This window comes from Pantherophis guttatus, chromosome 3 (assembly GCF_059756535.1).
Source record: "Pantherophis guttatus breed Tessera chromosome 3, ASM5975653v1, whole genome shotgun sequence".
NCBI classification, from domain to species: domain Eukaryota; kingdom Metazoa; phylum Chordata; class Lepidosauria; order Squamata; family Colubridae; genus Pantherophis; species Pantherophis guttatus.
Genome location: NC_142065.1, coordinates 120,988,572 through 121,006,425, shown reverse-complemented (window position 1 = coordinate 121,006,425; position 17,854 = coordinate 120,988,572). Strand labels below are relative to the sequence as shown.

The 17,854-nt window shown below is 37.3% G+C and overlaps 1 protein-coding gene across 1 annotated transcript in view; it reads left to right on the top strand.

Moving 5' to 3' along the window:
• PSD2 (pleckstrin and Sec7 domain containing 2) overlaps window positions 1-17,854 on the top strand; it is a 172,716-nt gene that overhangs the window by 138,964 nt on the left and 15,898 nt on the right. The window contains exons 10-11 of the mRNA XM_034411681.3: window positions 2,070-2,260; window positions 6,579-6,649. Of these exons, the coding sequence (XP_034267572.1) occupies window positions 2,070-2,260; window positions 6,579-6,649 (262 nt within the window). The remainder of the gene's footprint in view (window positions 1-2,069; window positions 2,261-6,578; window positions 6,650-17,854) is intronic.

The following is a 17,854-nucleotide window of genomic DNA, read 5'->3' as shown; positions in this document are numbered from 1 at the left end:
TTTGCAGCATCCCCATGCTCATGTGATCAGAATTCAGGCACTTGGCAACCAGCACTTTTATGATAGTTGCAGTGTCCCAGGAACGTGTGATCACTATTTGCAACTTTCCCAGCTGGCTTCTGAAAAAGAAAGTTAATAAGGGAAACTGGATTTGCTTAACGATCACATGATTCACTTAACAACTGCAGTGATTTGCTTTAACTACAGTGGCAGAAAGGTCGTAAAATTGAAGAAATCATGATGATTCAGGATGATCCATATTCAAATCAGGTCACTTTGGAGGGGATCCTATTTCATTTGGAGAGCCATAAAAATAACCTGACATGTTCCAGTCTGGTTAAAGATTCAACTGAATCTAAAGAACTTTCCCCATTTTTCCCCAGCATATCAATTTGCACAGGATATATGAGGCTTCGCCTTGAAAAGTTACTGATAGGTGTGGCAGAAGCTATCTCCAAAGATGACACTCTTCCCCATTTGGTAAAGAAAATGGATTTTGTTGTCCAGCTATAGTTTCCTCTTTCTCTCTGAGCTTCAGAATTTAGCCAGTATGCAGACAAATTGAGATAATCCATTCCCTTCATTTTCATATGGGCCACTTTCTGATGCTGCAGTCTGGAATATTTCTATATTAAAAGATTTGGGGGGGAAATTGGAACTTTTAATGTTATACTGTATATGTTAATGGCAACAAGATTACTTTATGTAGAAAAATGGAAGGATGCTTTAATCCCCACAATGGATGAATGGCTGCAAAAGCTGATGGAGTTAGCAGAGATGGCTAAACTATTTTGATAAAAGAAAAAAAAACACAAGTACTTTTGTTTCTATTTGGAAACTGCTTCAGGCTTGAGCTGGAAAAGAATTAAACTTTGATTTTAGGTTTTACTGATTAGATAGATTTGTTGTTATAGAAATGGCTAGTTTATACCAGGGGTGAAATGTAAAATTTGCTACTACCGGTTCTGTGGGCGTGGCTTGGGGGGGTAATGTGACTGGGTGGGCGTGGCCAACTTTTTTTTTTTTTTTTTTTTACTTTTCAAAGCATTTTTTCTGCAAATGCAAAAAATGCTTTGAAAAGCCTCTGCCAATCAGGAACACAGCTGGGATCGTCAGAGCCTTTTCAAAGCATTTTTTTAACCACCTCTTCCGCTGAAGAGGTTGCAGAAAGAAATGCTTTAAAAGTCTCTCTGACGATCCCAGCTGAGTTGCCTATCGTTTTAAAAAATGCTTTGAAAAGTCTCTGTGACCATCAGGCAACTCAGCTGGGATCGTCAGAGAGACTTTTAAAGCATTTTTTTCTGCAACTCTTCCGGGAAAGAGGTGGTTTAAAAAATGCTTTGAAAAGGTTCTGACGATCCCAGCTGTGTTGTCTGATTGTCAGAGCCTTTTCAAAGAATTTTTTAAACCACCTCTTCCCTAGAAGAGGTTGCAGAAAAAAATGCTTTGAAAAGTCTCTGACATCCCAGCTGAGGTGCGCGATCATCAGAGGCTTTTTTTTTACTTTTAAAAGCATTTTTCCCCCCGGAAGAAGTTGTAGAAAAAAATGCTTTAAAAAGTTTTTTTAAAAAAGCCTCTGATGATCGTGCGGCTCAGCTGAGCATGGGGGGGGGGGTCCGCAGGGATTTTTGCTACCGGTTCTCCGAACCACCCGCCGCCATCGCTACGGGATCGGGTGATCCGGTCCAAACCGGGAGCATTTCACTCCTGGTTTATACTAGTATGTAAAAGTAAGAAGTTGAGGTTCTATGTTACTTCTTATTCTACTGCATCAAAGAGAGTGGGAAGTCAGTGACTTTTCTTTCTTTTTCCCTTCTTCTCTACACTGTTCTCTTCCCTTCCCCCCCCCCCCGTTTTTCCTATTATTTGCTTTTGTATTTTTGTATTTTATATTATAAACTAATAAAAAGAAAAAAAGAAAAAGAATACCTCTATATTAATAACTTTACAGCAACATCCACAATAACTTATTGATAAATTTTTTGTTTTTCTAAATACTGTGTAGCATTTCTCCCCAAAATTTCTATGCTTCAGTTTAATTTTTTTATTCTTTTTCTCTTGCATCAAAGTGATGAAGATGAACTCAGGAAGTCATTATCAGAATTGGTGGATGATAAATTTGGTGCCAGTGCAAAGAAAATCACAAGGATAGTGGATGGCAGTAACCCTTTCCTGGATGCTCCCCAGGCCCAGAATGCTGTTACCTACAAGCATGGCATCCTCACTCGGAAAACCCATGCTGACATGGATGGGAAGAGAAGTAAGTCTTAACTGGGGAGGACGAGATCAGGACAAGATTGATATGATGAAATAACAATTTGAGTCTATGATGCATTTTTAACTGTCAGTGCAACTAAAGACGGAATAAATAATCTTTACCATTAATTAATTTTGTGGCTGTTATTAATTATTTCACAGCTTTGCACATATGAAAGCATCATCTCCATCTCCTCATTTTATATTACTCTGGCAACTTTCAGGTTCAATTACCTTTCCTTTCGGTTAAGTTCAAACCAACAGGATTTAAAAATCCTAGTTTCATGTATCACATTAACATTAAATCCATCTTTTAATCATGTTTTTAATGAGCTACAATGACTAAGTTTACACATGATTCCAAGTCAAAACTAAGCCAATTACAACCAATGAAATAGTTACCATTCTTGTTTGTTGATAGCTTATAACTTCCATTGTCAATGTACCACCACAGAATCAATAATCTTTGATTATGATAGTTTTAAAAACTGTTTCATATGCCCAAGTTGTAATTCAAAGGTTCATTCAAAAGGTAACCCGATGACTAGGCTCTTACTTTATACTAATGTGTTTTGTTTCAAATTAGCTCATTGTGCAGTGGAAAGCCATGGTTAATGGCTAACCCACACTATGTAACATGCTATGATTAAAGCAAACAGTATCTTAGAGCATAATCACTACCAACATGTGATTCTTGGATTCCATTGAAGAAATATGAGAGGAAGCCCTTGGAAAGTACTTTCCACACCATTGTTTGTAGCAGAAAGTCTTGAACTCATTTTACATAGAAAATAACTGCTGTTGGAAGAAATATCTATCTGGTTCAGTTCCAAGATGGGATAAAGACACTGGAAATATGGAGGCTGATTGGAAAAAGGGTTTAATGGTGAACAGAACCACCAAGCACATAGTCCTGGTGCAGCTGACCACACTGAGTTGAGAGTGAGGGGTATATATATACCTTCTCTTGGGCTTTGCACTTGAACTTCCTGTTCCTGTGCAAGAACTTTGTAGGTTGTCTGAGTCCCAGGTTTGGTTGGAGTTTACTGGGTGATGCAATGTCCCCAGGTGATTGTGCAATGTGGTGAGCTCTGCTGCTAGATGGGTTAATCCTATTATATCATGGAGGGTCATGTCTTAATCCCATCAACCTGGAGCTGGAGATCTTTTGTCTTGTAGATAGGCTGGCCCAGTCCTGCTGGGGTTATTAAGAAAGGTGGGGACTGTTTTCCAAGAGCATGTTTCTCCTTTAGGGAAATATAATAGTCTGCCTTTTTAAATATTTCTCAAAATATTTCATTCTTCTAAGAGGGATGACTTCTCTCTCTACAATACATAAAATTGTGTGTTATTCTTTGAAATGTTGATAATTCCAGATTAAAACAATTCCAGTTAACTCAATTTCCTATTGATTAAAGGGAAAGCAGGGAAACACATGTAATTTTTTTGTTTTACATTATCAGCAATCTATGCAGAAAAAGCTTAGAGTTCAGAGGCCGTTTACTATTTTTTGTGCATTGTCTTTTGAATACCTTGGTAGTGGGTGATATCTAGCTTAATCATGCTTTTTTTTCTTTTATTCCTATCATGGACTCTGTACCACTGTTTCTCATGTTTTTGTTTTTGGCATGGTCCAAGAGAGACCTCTCATTCCATTTTTCGCTTGATAATTCGAAAGTGTTCCTTTCATATTTTCTCCTATTTATTTTAAAAGTACAGGTAGTCCTTGAGTTACAACCAGAACTGAGCCAAATTTATGTTGCTAAGTGAAACATTTATTAAGTGAGTTTGCCCCATTTTACAAATTTTCTTGCCACAGTTGATAAGTGGATCATTGCATTTGTTAAATTAGTAAAATGGTTGTTAAATGAATCAGGCTTCCCCATTGACTTTGCTTGTAGAAGGTCGTAAAAGGTGATCTCATGACCCCAGGACATTGCAACCATCATAAATGTGAACCAGTTGCCAAGCATTTGAATTTTGATCCTGTGAGCATGGGGATGCTACAATGGTCATGTGAAAAATGGTGGTCAGTAACTTTTTTTAGTGCCATTATAACTTTGAACAGTCACTAAACAAACTGTTGTAAGTCAAGGACTACCTATACGTTTTCATGTTTGTTAAATTGAAAATAAACGTTTACATATATTATTGATCGCTGGTTCAGTTTATTAGTCTCTCTTATCTTGTTTTTTTTTTTTATGAATTGCATTTGAAACCTTTCTGTGGACTTTTCTTGTGATTTCACATGATAATCGTTAGATTAGATTAACAGGGTTGGAAGGGACCTTGTAGATCATCTAATCCAACCCCTCGCCCAAGCAGGAGACTCTACACCATTTCTGACAAATGGCAGTCCAATCTCTTCCTGAAAGCCGCCAATGATGAAGCTCCCACAACTTCTGAAGGCAAGCTGTTCCATTGTTGATTGTTCTCACTGTCAGAAAAATTCCCTTTATTTCTAGGTTGGATCTCTCCTTGGTCAGTTTCCATCCATTATTCCTTGTCTGGCCTTCAGGTACCTTAGAAAATAGCTTGATCCCCTTCCTCTCTGTGGCAGCCCCTCAAATATTGGAAGACTCCTATCATGTCTCCCCTGGTCCTTCTCTTCAGTAGACTAGCCATGCCCAGTTCCTATAACTGTTCTTCATATGTTTTAGTCTCCAGTCCCCTAATCATCCTGGTTGCTCTTCTCTGCACTTTTTCTAGAGTCTCAGCATCTTTTTATAGTGTGGTGACCAAAACTGGATGCAGTATTCTAGGTGTGGTCTTACTAAGGCTTTATAGAGCGGTATTAGTACCTCACTTGCTCTTGATTTTATACCTCTGTTAATGCAGTTTAGGATTGTATTGGCTTTTTTGGCTGCCGCTGCACCGCTGCACACTGCTGGCTCATATTTAGCTGGTTGTCCACTAAGACTCCAAGATCCCTTTCACAGTTACTGCTATTAAGCCTGGTTTAACCCAATCTATATGTGTATTTTTGGTTTTTCTTGCCTAAGTGTAAGACTTTACTTTTCTCTACATTGAATTTCATTTTGTTAGATAAGGCCCAGTGTTCAAGTCTGTCAAGATCCATCTGGATTTTGAACCTATCATCTAGGGTGTTAGCTATTCCTGCCAGCTTAGTATCATCCGCAAATTTGGTAAGTTCCCCTTCTATTCCCTCATCTAAGTCATCTAACATCATCTAAGTCGTTTATGAAGATATTGAAGAGTACTAGGCCTAAGATGGAACCTTGTGGTACCCCACTGCTTACTTCCCTCCATGTAGATGTAATACCATTAAGGATTTGAGTATTGGGTATGGTTTGGGTATGGTTTGTCAGCCAGTTACAAATCTATCTGATGGTGATGCTATCTATCCCACTTTTTTCTAGCTTACCAAGAAGTAGGTTGTGGTCTACTTTGTCGAATGCCTTGCTGAAGTCTAAATATATTATGCTCACAGAATTTCGTTGGTCTACTAATTTAGTCACTATGTTGAAAAATGAAATAAGATTGGTTTGGCATGATCTGTTTTTAACAAACCCATGCTGACTGCTAGTTATTACTTTACTAGTTTCTAGGTGTTGGCAGATCTGTTTTTTTATTATCTTTTCCAGTATCTTCCCGGATATTGATGTTAGGCTGATTGGTCTGTAGTTTCCTGAGTCAGTTTTTTTTTCTTTTTTGAAGATGGGAACCACATCAGTTCTTTTCCAGTCCTCCGGTAGTTCCCTGGTGCTCCAGGATTTTTGAAAGATGATGTGCAGTGGTTCTGAGATGACCTCTGCCAGCTCCTTTAGAACTCTGGGGTGTAATCCATCAGTCCTGGTGATTTGTGTTCATCAAGATAAGACTGGTGTTCTCTCTCTCTCTCTCTCTCTCTCTCTCTCTCTCTCTCTCTCTCTCTCTCTCTCTCTCTCTCTCTCTCTCTCTCTCTCTCTCTCTCTCTTTTTTTTTTTTTTGCTTATTTTAACTTTTATTTCTAGTCTGTCTTTTACAGTTACCTTTTTGGTAGGTTGGGCTATAGTTTCTTTTTGCGTGAAGACCGATGCAAAGAATGAGTTAAGCAGCTCTGCTTTCTCTCTGTTGCCTGTTAGTTCCTTGTCGTCTTCTCTCTTTAGTGGACCAACTGTTTCCTTGATTTTTTTCTTGTTATTTATATGTTGGAAGAAACTTTTTTATTATCTTTGACTTTTGTTGCAAGTCTTTGTTCATTCTGAACCTTTGCTTTCCTGACTTCGTCTTTGCAGATTCTGGCTATTTGCTGATATTCTGCCTTAGTTTTGTGTCCCTCTTTTCTGTAGTCATGGGATATATTTATCTATCTTTTTCAGCTCCAAGAGGACGAAGGGGATGGAAGAAATTTTATGCTGTGCTTAAAGGGACCATACTGTATTTGCAAAAGGTAATTATGGTTGATAAACTCCTTTTACCATAGAATGATATTTTCTCAAGGCAAGGATTTATATTAAACCTAAAATGCCCAATGGATTGATATTAGGAGAAATGTAATGTAGGAAGAAACCTACAAAATCTAGTCTTAAACCATGGCTCTGGAAATTCACAAGTTTGCTTTATAGGCAGCATGTCAGCTAAACATTTCACTTTGTGAACCAAAGGAAAAGAAGGGTACTCATAGACATACGTTCATGTTCCAATTTCAGAAACCAAATGGCTTAGCTAATGATAATTGCTGCAACAATACAAATGGGATGGGCTTGTCCATAACAATTGAGGTTACAGGCTAATAATGACATTCCAAAATGATTGGCATGGCTATGGGGCTTAGGAACAATTTCTGGGAATTTGCTCCTGGGAATAGTGCCCCCCCAGCATCTGTGCCTCTGATATTTGGTCCCCACTACCTAAACATAAGGCCATCTTTGACCCTATTACTTATCTGACTTTCATGAACAGTACAGGTTATTCTTTTTCCATATATTCAAAATGCCATCGATGCTGTAGTCCCATCTTTAGTACAGGGGCAATCAATTTCTCCTCCTAACCATATGTCACAGAACTGTTTTGTCACAGGAGTCTGTGTGTGTATGTTTTGTGTAAAGACCTAATTAAAGGAGGATGGTTTTTGCACACAGAATTTAACAAAAATCTTGTTTGAATTCCTGAGAATTCAGAGGGAGACGGGGGGGGGGGGGATTAGGTCCCATGATATTGAATATTATCATCCAGCTTCTACTTTGCCATTTACAACCAGTCACTAGTAGCTCCAAAGCTCTTGTAGCTCCTGTTCTTATTTGGAAGGTAACATGCAAAAAGTGATGCTGACAGATTTACCTTTTGGTCATTAGTCTTGGGATGCTTCATTATTCTTTTTTTTTAAAACTCATTTTTTTTTTTTTGTTAAACACATATTAAAACATTGGACACAGTGTAACTGTTCTGGCATTATCTTTGCCATACATAAACAATAAGTATCAAATATACCTTGCTACTTATATACATTTGGTCTATTCAGTATTTACACGTATAAAGACATCATTTTTCTATCTATATTACTTATACATTTGTCTTATCCTCTTTCATTCTATTGTAATTACATACATACCCTTAGTTCTCTATTCTATAAATTCTAGTCAGTTCATATTTTTCATCCCTCCTTTCCGTTCCAACCATTGATAAAATTTGTTCCATATCTTATAATAACCTGACTCACCTTTATTTTTCAATTCCAAAGTTAATTTGTCCATTTCTGCACATGTCAAATTTTTTTTGATCACTTCATCTTCTAGAGGGATTTTCTTATTTTTCCAATTTTGGGGAAAAATCATTCTTGCTGCTGTTGTAATATGTATTATTAAATAAATTACCCCTTTACTATATTTCCCATTTATAATTCCCAATAGGAATAGTTCTGGTTTATATTCTATTTCTTCTCCAATTACTTCTGTCAACCATAAATGAATTTTCTGCCAATATTCCTTTGCTTTTTTACATGACCACCACATATGGTAGTACGTGCCTGATTCGTGATTACATTTCCAACATTTGGGTGATAAATTTCTAAACAGTTTTGCCAATCTCACTGGTGGAAGATGCCACGTGTAGAACATTTTGTATAAATTTTCTTTATACGATATTGCCAATGTTATTTTCCCATTTTTGTCCCATAATTCTTGCCATTTTTCCAGTTGTATATTATACCCAAAATTTATTGCCCATGCCACCATCGTTTCTTTAACCTGCTCTTCTTCCATTTTATAATCCAATAAGAATTTATACATTTTCTTTACCAATTTATCATTTGTCCCCAGAAAGATCTTATCTATTATCATTAATTTCCTGTTGACGCCCCACTCTTTCATGTCTTTCAAGTAACGTGATTGGATCTGTAAATAGGACCACCACTCCAAATCTACCCCTTGTTCTTTTAATTCTTGCCTCAATTATTATATCCTTATATGTGACATATTTTCCCTGATCAATGAGGTTTGGGTGTACTAATGCTTCTAATGTGGATAACCAAATCGGAACCTTCATGTAATTCTGCTGCTTAAATTTATTCCATATCTCCAATAAAGCCTGTTTTATAAAATGTCTTTGAAAATATTGATGTGCTACTTGTTTCCTGTACCACAAAAATGCATGCCATCCTAGATGTAGGTCGTGGCCCTCTAGCGTTAACAATCTTCTATTTTTTAAATTCATCCATTCTATTACCCAGGTGAGCATTGCTGCTTGATGATATAACTCCCAATCCAGTACACTGAACCTTCCTCTTTCTTTTGTTTCTTGTAAAAGTTTAAATTTAATCCTTGGTTTCTTCCCTTGCCAAATGTATTCCGCTGTCATTTTATTCAATTTTCCAAAATATTTTTAATCTAATTTTGCAGGGATATTCTGAAATAAGAAGAGTAATTTTCGTAGGATGTTCATCTTGATTGCTGCTATTCTTCCTATTAAAGAAAGCCTCAAATTTCTCCATCTCTCCAACTCTTCTTTTATGTGATTCATTAGTTTGGCATAATTATCTTCTTTGATTGAAGTGCATCGTGCGGTTATATAAATTCCTAAATATTTCATTTTCTTCACTATCTGTATATTTGTTCTCTTGGTCAACTCCTCCTTCTGTTTGTTCGCCATATTTTTAACTATCATTTTAGTTTTGTCCTTGTTAATTTTCAGTCCGGCTACATCTCTGTATTCTTTTAATACTTCCATAAGCTTGACGCTCGATTGTAGTGGTTCCCCAAGGATAAAAACCAGATTGTCTGCAAAAGCTTGCAATTTGTAAATTTCTTTCCTAATTTTCAGACCTTTGATTTGTGTTTCTTTCCATACTATCCTCGTTAATACTTCCAGGGACAATATGAACAATAATGGGGATACTGGGGGGATGCTTCATTATTCTTGATCCCCCACATCTGTGTGATCCTGAAGCCATTCTGAAAATTGGACTGTGTTCATTATTTGCACAACATTATGCAAATAAATTCTGCCTGTCTTGTTCATCTTCTGATTGCATGATATTAGTAAAAATATTGAAGAGGTTAGGTAGATAAAAGCATACAAGCTGAAATTTAATCCAGATAAAATGGAAGTAGTGAGAGTCAGAAAAATGCTGACCAGATGATGGTATACAGCTATTCCATTTGCATGGAACATTGTTTCTCAAGAAGGACTAAACAACTAGTTTGAGATTAAATAAACAATTTCTGTGAGATGCCTCTTTTTTATTTTCTGTAAGCTTCTGATTGGTTCACCAACCCCTATTCTATGTAGGGAAATCTGATTTTACTACAATAAGCCACATGACCTCAAGCCCTTAGCTTATAACTGAAGATTCTGACAAGGGTGAAGTTCAAATTGGTTTCTCAAAGAAAGAGTGATCAACTTTACATGTATATGGAATCCTGATGGCTAAGCTATTTTGGAGCTTTCTGAGTTTTCAGAATTATTCCAATGAATTGTTGAATCCCCACTACTGTGCCACCAGAGCTCTAATTTGGTTTTATATAAACCATCTTATTGTAATACCCTAAGTATGAAAATGTGCTTAAAACATATATGAGAAATTGAATTAGTATTGTATGTAGCTGTTAGAATGCTTGTAGAGGATAAAGTATTAATAAAGGATAAAGGTAATAGAGACAAAGATAAAAAGGATAAATGTTAATAAGGATAAAGAGAGCCAATTTAGTCTACTGGTTAAGGCACCATGCTAGAAACCGGGAGACTGTGAGTTCTGGTTCTACCTTAGCCATGAAAGTCAGCTCATTGACTTTGGGCCAGTTACTCTCTTTCAGTCCAGCCCACCTCACAGAATTGTTGTTGTGGGGAAAATAGGAGGAGGGAAGAGTATTAGATATATTAGCTGCCATGAGTTACTTATAAAATAATAAAGGTGGGATATAAATTAATTAAATAAATAAATGTTCAGATCAGTAGTGGGTTTCAATTTTGGCTGCTACTGGTTTGTTTGTGGGCACGCATGTGCATGCATGCGCAGAGAAGTCCGGGCGGGTGGGCGGAGCCTCCCACCATCACTGCTACCGGTTCGCCCGATCTGCAACCCATCACTGATTCAGATCATGTTGCACTTTCCAGAATCCTAGTTGGTTGCCTATTTGTTCCTGGACCCAAGTTTAGGTTCTGATTTTCATTCTAATATTTCTAAATGATTTAGGAGTAGGCTAATTCAACAGTTGTATTACAGGCAAGGAAGAAAAAGAATGACTTCCCTTTCTAGATAGTGATATAAGGAGATAAGATAACAGTAAATTAACAATCTGCGTATACCGAAAATCCACACACACAAACCAAATTCTAAATTTCACAAGCAACCACCCCACTGCACACAAGAGGAGCTGCATCCAGACCCTTTTCAAAAGAGCCAAAACACATTGCAGCACCAAGTCATTAAGAAAAGCAGAAGAGAAATGCCTTTTTGATGTTTTCTTCTGCATTGTCTGTCCAAAAAACTTCATAATACAATGGTTGTCATCCAAAGCCCGACAAAATATATAGCCAACCTCAACATGGAAACAAGTCCTGCCATACGTCAAAGGAGTATCCAAAATGGGTACCAGAATACTGAAATCCCTAGGAATAATGATAGCTCACAAACCCATCTTTACATTCAGACAAATGCTATCTAGGATCAAATATAAAACACGGAAGGAAGACAACAGCAACATGGCATGCAAAATCAATTGCAACTATTGTAACCAGTTCTGTGTTGGACAAATAGGAAAATAATTGAAAACAAGAATTCATGAACATCTACTAGCAGTCAAACGGCATGACCAAAAATAGCAAAAACCTTAGACTTACAGTATATACCGCTTCACAGTGCTTTACAGGCCTCTCTAAGCGGTTTACAGAGTCAGCATATTGCCCCCAACAATCTGGGTCCTCATTTTACCCACCTCGGGAGGATGGAGGGCTGAGTCAACCTTGAGCCTGGTGAGATTTGAACTGCCAAATTACAGTCAGCCGGCAGTCAGCAGAAGTAGCCTGCAATACTGCATTCTAACCACTGTGCCACCATGGATCTTGATCCTTGATCTTGAACCACATTGACAATGAACAACACCAGTTTGATTGGGAAGGAACGAAAATCATTGGCCATGCCAACACCCGCCATACATGTGAATTTATTGACACCTGGTACTCTACAAAAGGGCAATTAACAAGCATATTGATTTAGATGCAGCATATGAAGATATAAGAAACTGGACTGTTCAAACAACCAATCAACAACAGAACCAACCAACTCCTCAGAAATTAAATATACCATCAAACCAACAGCCAGTCATGTGACCAACTTACCACACCTCCACACAAGATATACATAAGCTAAAGACGAATAGAACAAGACACTTTTACTGAAATCCTGCTGATTATGTTACTTAGCTTGGTAAGGAAACATTCAGGAGCTAAATGGCAAGCTTGGAGAGTAACCACTGCCAAAATCTAAAACCCAAGCTACAAGTTTTTTCTATTATTTCTATTTCAACAGCACCCAAATGAGCTGCCTGATCCTTAAATACATCTTCTCTCTGTTCCATGAGGAAGAGTTGCCAGACTGATAATCTTCTGTCTCTTGAATACTTTCTCCATGGAAATAAATTTGTTGTTGATATTTTAAAGATTCATCCAAGTATGTTCTTCAAATGATATAAGCTCCTTCTCACTGTGAAAGCAGAGTCCATTTTTATTTATCTACATATTTTAAAATTGTATACATGTCCCAAATCTGAGGGTTTCTGCAAAAGAAAATCCACTTAGTTCACTGACATTAGATACCTTCATACCTAAAATTATGGTTTGCTGCATCTTGTAAATGCAGATGGGGAAAGTTGGCTTAAGCATTATTTAATAGCTGCTGTTGACACTCACACCATTATATTTCCTCTAGTGTAGTTGATCAATGCTGACAATCTTCCTGCCACAGAAACCTGACGCTTTTTTTGGATGCTGTATACAAGCCAAAGCAAACGTGAAATATAATGTACTTAAAACAATAAAATAAAAAAAATATTTTAATATACTGTATATATGTGTGTAGAATATATATTGCTTGTATTATCGATGGGCGTGCTGTCTAATCCAGAGCGGTTTTTTGCTCAACAACTGTCACTCAGCTTGATTCTGACATTATTTTCTTCTTCAAAATCTATTGGATGAAAACTGACAAATCATCTCTGGAGGCAAGGTAAAATACTTTGGATTGCTGCTTTTGCATGGCTTGAGTACATATGGAAAAGTCAATGAATCAACATATAGCAAAAAAATTGTCATTCAGAAAATTCAATTTCAATGAATACAGTGTTATAGTTAACAGTAGAAGATCAAGCGATTGGCCTATCTCAACCTTTGCTATAGGCAAAAGCACTAAAAATATCTGATAAACTAAAATAGTCCCAGTGAATTAAATGTCTGAATCAGGATATAAAAGGATGAACATGAATGGGAGGCATTTTGTTCACTGAAGAGTTATTTGAGAACGGATAAATTGCTTGTGATGCTTCTCCATCTGTCATGAACATGAAAAGATTCTCTGATGTCGTGCCACTCCTTTCCCTCCACCTCTTTTCTCAAGATAAGGCTATGTAAAAATAATAATTAAATTGACTGAGATGAATAAAAAAAAGATAGCAAAGAGACAACAGGGAAGTAGAAACACAAAGCAAGATCCTTCTTACAGTTGCTTTAAATTTTCAAGTGAAAACATCAAACAAATCCTTCAAAGTCTTTTGTGAAGCATTGCACTAGTGAATGTTTTCCTTTAAAAAAAGATCTAAAGAAGTGGACATTTGAATTTTTCAGGAAGGTATCTCAATCTAAATGATTCTCCTCCTCCTCTCCCCTCCTTCCCCTTCTTCCTCCTCCTCTTCCTCCTCCTCCTCCTCCTTTCTCCCTCCCTCCCTCCCTGCCAAACAAACACACACACACAAATGTCTTTTGTAATGTTTGTGTGTGTGTGTGTGTGTGTGTGTGTGTGTGTGTCACAAGGCAAAATTAGAGAGGAAGTAGCTCACTATCATTCATTTTGTCTGTCAGGTCTCCTCCCTCCCTCCAAGGTGAGACAGGCTTTCTTTGCATTGTTTTGCCTTTGGGCAAGTAAGCAAACTTTTAAAGGAAATATAGGTTTGTAGCCACTCACCTGTCTATTCTGAGATTACCTCTGGGTATATATGAAACACTGATATTTTTGAAAATACAGATTATGCTTTAGGGTAGTGCTTTGCTTTGTAACACAGTAATTTCCAAAGTTTTTATATTAAAAGAGGTCAACAAATCAGATGCTCTAGTGTCTAGAGGCTCTGTATAAGGAATCCTGGAACAGTATCAAGCCCTGTTTTTAACAATGCCTCTTGACCTTAAAGAATAGGTTATGTATGTCATTTTAATTTTGCTAACAGCTGGAGTATTGTCTGTATGAAATCTTAAAAATCTAGAATTCTAATCAATTGCAGCCCAGACTTATAGGAGTTCCTACATTTCCTACATTTTGTACACCTCCATCCCTGACCAACCTAAGGATGCTCTTTCTGTGATGTCGAAGTGCCTGGAGGCAGTGCAGGTCTGGATGGGTAGGAACAGGCTTAGACTGAACCCCTCCAAGACGGAGTGGCTGTGGATGCCGGCATCCTCTGATCTAGTGGCCCCATCACTTGTGATGGGAGGGGAGTTGCTTACTCTCTCAGAAAGGGTTCGCAATCTTGGCGTCCTCCTGGATTCACGGCTGTCGCTAGCTAACCATCTGACGGCCGTGACCAGGGGGACCTTTGCGCAGGTTTGCCTTGTGCGCCAATTGCGCCCTTTCCTAGAAAGATATGCCCTTTGTACAGTCACCCACGCTCTTGTCATCTCTTGCCTGGATTACTGCAATGCCCTCTACGTGGGGCTGCCCTTGGGGTGCACCCGGAGGCTCCAGCTGGTCCAAAATGCAGCCACGCAGGTTGTTACGGGAGCTTCCCGTTACTCCTGTGTTACACCTCTCCTGCGCGAGCTGCACTGGTTATCAGTGATCCTCCGGATCCGCTTCAAGGTGCTGGTGCTTACCTATAAAGCCCTTCATGGCATGGGCCCAGAGTACTTGAAGTACTTGAAGGAGCACCTACTGCCTGCCTCTCACCGACCAGCGTGCTCACATAGGGCAACCCTCCTCGGGGTGCCGTCAACGAAGCAATGTCGGCTGATGGCACCCAGGATGAGGGCGTTCTCGGTGAGCGCACCAACCCTCTGAAATTCCTTACCCACTGAGCTCTGAACGGCTCCTGACCTCCGCTCCTTCCACAAGGACCTAAAGATGTGGCTTTTTAAACAACTCATCTGATCTGCAGGGTGTTTTTAGTTGGTTTTAATATGGGTTTTAAATTGTGGGATTTTAATTATGCTAAATTAATTATATTTTTTATTGTTCTTCGGTTTTTAACCTTTTGTGAGCTGCCCCGAGTCCTTCTGGAGAAGGGCGGCATATAAATTTAACCAAATAAAATAAATAAAATAAATTTTAGTAAAGATAGCCATTTAACATGCCTATCCAGAATCTACTTCCAAAGAGATTTTAAAGATGTTTTTAAGAATTTGGGGCCATAAGCTATACAAGGTTTCCTATTATTTTTATAGGACCATAGAATTATAGGGTTGGAAGGACCTTGGAGGTCTTCTAGTCCAGTCCAGTCCCCTGCACAAGATAGGAGACCTTATTGCATCCCAGATAAATGACTGTCCAAACTTTTCTTGAAGACTTCCAGTGATGGAGCACCCACAACTTGGAGAGGCAAGCAGTTCCATTGATTAATTGTTCCCACTTTCAGGAAATCTCTAGTTCTGGGTTGGATCTCTCTTTAACAAGCTTCTACCCATTGCTTTTTGTTCTGCCCTCAGGTGCCTTGGAGAATAAGACAACCCCCTCTTTTTTATCATAGCCCTTCAAGTATTGGAAGGCAGCTATCTTTTTTTAAAAAAAATTATTAATACATTTTTCTTTAACATATATAAGTATTTAGTAAATAGTGTATTGTCTCGGTCAATTTACATATATATAATAATAGTAATAATAATAATATTCTTTACTTGTATATAATAGTATTCTTCCAACTTCTAATTTCTATCTTTATTATCTAACCATTGATAAAACAAATCCCAAGTTAAAAAATATTCTGTGTCTTCTTTGTCCTTTATCTTTAATGTTAACCTATCCATTTCCACACAATCTAATATTTTTAAAAATATATTTCCCATATTAGAGCATTCCTTACATAATGTCTTTGAAAGTATCTATGTATTTTGTTTTTTTTAATACCACAAAAAGGCATGCTATCCCAATTGAAAATCATGTCCCTCCAACAATAGCAATCTTCTATTTCTGAGAATTATCCATTCTTTCACCCAAATTAGTGCTGAGGCCTGGTAATAAAGCTCCCAATCCAGCAACCCAAATCCTCCATTGTTTTTAGACTCTTACAACATTTTAGTCTTATTCTCACTCTTTTTCCTTGCCAAACATATTTCAAAATTATTGCATTTAGTTCATCAAAGTATTTTTTTTCTCTAGTTTTATAGGAATTGTTTGAAACAAAAACAATAGCTTTGGCAGGACATTCATTTTTATAGTTGCTATTCTTCCTACCATTGACAGCTGCAGGTTTTTCCAGTTCTCCAAGTCCAATTTTATTTGTTGTATTAACCTTGTATAGTTGTCTTCTTTGATTGTTGCACATCTAGCAGTTAAGTAAATTCCCACGTATTTTACTTTCTTAACTACCTGAAGGTCCATTTTCTTTGTCAATTCATTTTTCAGTTTATCTGTAAGATTTTTAGCTAGTATTTGGAAGGCAGCTATGTTGTCACTGCTAATATTTCCCTTCATTAGATTAGATGTGCCTAGTCCCCTTAACAATTAATCAAACAGTTCAGACCCCTTTTCATCTTTGTTGCTCTTCTCTGGACTCTTTCTAGAGTCTCAACAAATTTTTGTATTGGGATAACCAAAACTGGACTCACTATTCCAAATGTGGTCTTACCAGTGCAGTATAAAGTGGTACTAACACTTCTTGTGATCTTGATTCTATCCCTCTGTTGATACAGCCTAGGATTGCATTGGCATTTTAAGAAGCTGCAGCACACTGCTGGCTTATACTTAAGTGCCTGTCCACCAGGATTCTTAGTTCCCTCTCCCAGTTACTGCTGTTAACCCAGGTACTACTTATTCTATGTCTGTGTATTTAGTTTTTCTTACCTAAGTGTAAAATCTTTTCCTGCCACTGAATTATATTTGTTGGATAGGGCCCAGTGTTCAAGTCTGTCAAGATCTTTCTAGATATCAAGCCTATCTTCTAAAGTGTTGGCTATTCCCCTCAGTTTGGTTCCATCTGCGTATCTGATGAGTTCCCCTTCTTTCCTCTCACTTAAATCATGCATGAATCATTTTATTTTATCATTTTATGTTATTTTATTTTATTTTATTTTATTTATTTCCGTAACGAATCACTATTCCTTTGAGCCATTGATGTGGTACACAGATGAACAGTAAAACAATTTGCACAAAATAATCTGCAATAAAATTAAGCAATAAAAAGTGCAAATATAGATTAGAAAAATTTAAAGCAAAAGTTATTAACCAGTGTATTTGAAGGCAATTTGGAGACACTGTGCAAATTACACAGGAAATAACCTTTTTAAGCAATTATCTGAAGCTAGGTAGTACAGGAACAAATCATACTTTCCCCAGGAATGTTTTTCATTATATAATCAGAATATATATAATTAGAAAGCTTTCTGTCCTCAACTAGCAGTATGTGCCTGCATTTATTTATCTTGAATAAGAAAATTTAAAGCAATTAATTTCTATTTATTTACATTATAACAAATGTTGCTACCCCACCTTTAATTTTTGTTACCATATAATTTTCCCATTTATTGTCTGTTTACCTCCATGCATATAACTCGCTGATTAAAATTCAGAAACTGATTTTTCTTCAGCAAGTGACAGGAAACATGGAGCAAGGAGATAGTTGCTATTCCTGCTGACAGGACATGACATTTTCCAAATACTTGATAACCCTCATTTCCAACCAGAAGTGGAAAGCAGAAAAAAATGCTAGGAAATAATATAGCAGTAAAAACAAGGAACATGAAG